General features: G+C 59.9%; 1 protein-coding gene across 1 annotated transcript in view; it reads left to right on the top strand.

Moving 5' to 3' along the window:
• The first annotated feature begins 6 nt into the window (after positions 1 to 6).
• Positions 7 to 2,056, top strand: part of Irx5 (iroquois homeobox 5) — a 2,763-nt gene continuing 713 nt past the window's right edge. The window contains exons 1-3 of the mRNA XM_010629983.1: positions 7 to 272; positions 1,327 to 1,732; positions 1,911 to 2,052. Of these exons, the coding sequence (XP_010628285.1) occupies positions 24 to 272; positions 1,327 to 1,732; positions 1,911 to 2,052 (797 nt within the window). The 5' untranslated portion in view covers positions 7 to 23. The remainder of the gene's footprint in view (positions 273 to 1,326; positions 1,733 to 1,910; positions 2,053 to 2,056) is intronic.

Below are 2,056 nucleotides of genomic sequence, written 5' to 3'. Positions count from 1 at the left end.
GCGCCCCATGCCCGTGTGTGGCCATGTCCTACCCGCAGGGCTACTTGTACCAGCCGTCCGCCTCGCTGGCCCTCTACTCGTGCCCGGCGTACAGCACCAGCGTCATCTCGGGGCCCCGCACGGATGAGCTCGGCCGCTCGTCCTCGGGCTCTGCGTTCTCTCCCTACGCCGGCTCCACTGCCTTCACGGCGCCCTCACCGGGCTACAACTCGCACCTCCAGTACGGCGCCGACCCCGCGGCAGCAGCCGCCGCCGCCTTCTCCTCTTATGTGGTGAGTAGGCTGGATCCGCGGCAGCGAGGACCATGGGGCCAAGAGGGTGGGCGAGTACTGGGAGGGACCCGGGCCTAGGCGCCACTTGCTGACCCCCTACCCCTACCAAACCTCGAGGCCCGTGCAAATTTGGGCGACAGACTAGCTCGGCGTCTCCCGGGCCTCGGACTCCGGAGTTGCTCTGACAGAGCCACGTCTCTCTGATCGCTGAGCTGGCGGGAAGGGTTTTAAGGGGGAGAAGTCCTTGCAATTAAAGAGGGACGTTTGGTTCAAACATAAACTCAGGGACTCTGTGCAATTTTTATTTATTTGTTTTTGGTTTTGCCATCTTGGAAAAGTTCAAAAGAAACAGACCTGAAATCTGAACAGAAGTGTGCTAAATCTATGTAAATGTGTTTGGCTTCGCCTTTAATTAATCCTCCAAAATGTTGCAAATCCGTAATCCTATCTTTGCAATCCGATTTGGAGGTATTAAATTTCCAAAAAGTCGACAGAGCTGCGGTGCATCCGGGATTTTTTTTCGGCCGGGTGCACTTTCTGGAAAAGCGCTGTGGCTTTGGTGGTTTGGGGTAGAATTTTCGGAGGGTGGGCGAGCGGGGTAAGGTTTAGCTTTTCGTTTCGTTTCTTGGCGGATTGAAGGAAAAGAAAAAAGAGCATTGATTTCCCTGTTCTATCCCCTTGCACCCAACCTCCGCGCTCTGCCGCCCAGACCTCTATCTGGATAGAGGGCAGAGCCGCGGAGGCCAGATCTGCCCACAGGGCAACGACGTTCCCGGTCCGGGGCAGACCGGGGCCTCTAGAATGGCGTCCAGGCTGGGGTAGTTTCAAGGGTCCCCGAAGGATCACACTCGAATTGGAGTCCCAGCTGCCTTCTAAAAAGGGGAAGGGGTTGCTCTTGGGTCTGAATCAGCCAACCCTGCCCTAGGGGAAGCTGAAGTGCGGGTCTCCGCCCATCCTCCGGCCCGAAGACCCCAGGGCAAGTGGAGCTTCAGGCGTTCAGGTGACAGTGGAGACCAAGGACCACACTCACCCTCTCTCTGCCTGTCCCCTGCAGGGCTCTCCCTATGACCACACACCTGGCATGGCGGGCTCCTTGGGGTACCACCCGTATGCGGCGCCCCTGGGGTCATACCCGTACGGGGACCCTGCGTACAGGAAGAACGCCACCAGGGACGCCACGGCCACGCTCAAGGCCTGGCTCAACGAACACCGCAAGAACCCCTACCCCACCAAGGGCGAGAAGATCATGCTGGCCATCATCACCAAGATGACCCTCACCCAGGTGTCCACCTGGTTCGCCAACGCTCGCCGGCGCCTCAAGAAGGAGAACAAGATGACGTGGACACCGCGGAACCGCAGCGAGGATGAGGAGGAAGAGGAGAACATTGACCTAGAGAAGAATGACGAGGACGAGCCCCAGAAGCCCGAGGACAGGGGCGACCCCGAGGGCCCCGAAGCAGGTTGGTGGATGCGGGAAAGGGTATGTTGAGCTAGTTAAAAAAAAAGGAAAAGGAAAAGGGGGCCTGGAGGGGGCGCGCGCGGGGCCCAGAGATAGGGGCGAGGGTCTTTGCCTCGAAGGCAGGCGGGAACCTGGCCGCAAGGCCTCTGCACCCCTGACAGCCTGGGTTTCGCCCACAGGCGGAGCAGAGCAGAAGGGGGCTTCGGGCTGTGAAAGGCTGCAAGGGCCGCCCACCCCCGCCGGCAAGGATACTGAAGGCAGCCTCAGCGACTCGGATTTTAAGGAGCCTCCCTCGGAGGGCCGTCACGACGCGCTACCCGGGCCC

This window comes from Fukomys damarensis, unplaced genomic scaffold (genome assembly GCF_012274545.1).
Source record: "Fukomys damarensis isolate Sample0158 unplaced genomic scaffold, DMR_v1.0_HiC HiC_scaffold_32, whole genome shotgun sequence".
In the NCBI taxonomy this organism is placed as follows: domain Eukaryota; kingdom Metazoa; phylum Chordata; class Mammalia; order Rodentia; family Bathyergidae; genus Fukomys; species Fukomys damarensis.
The sequence above is the reverse complement of the archived record's forward strand: the minus strand, read 5'-3'. Positions and strand labels throughout refer to the sequence as shown.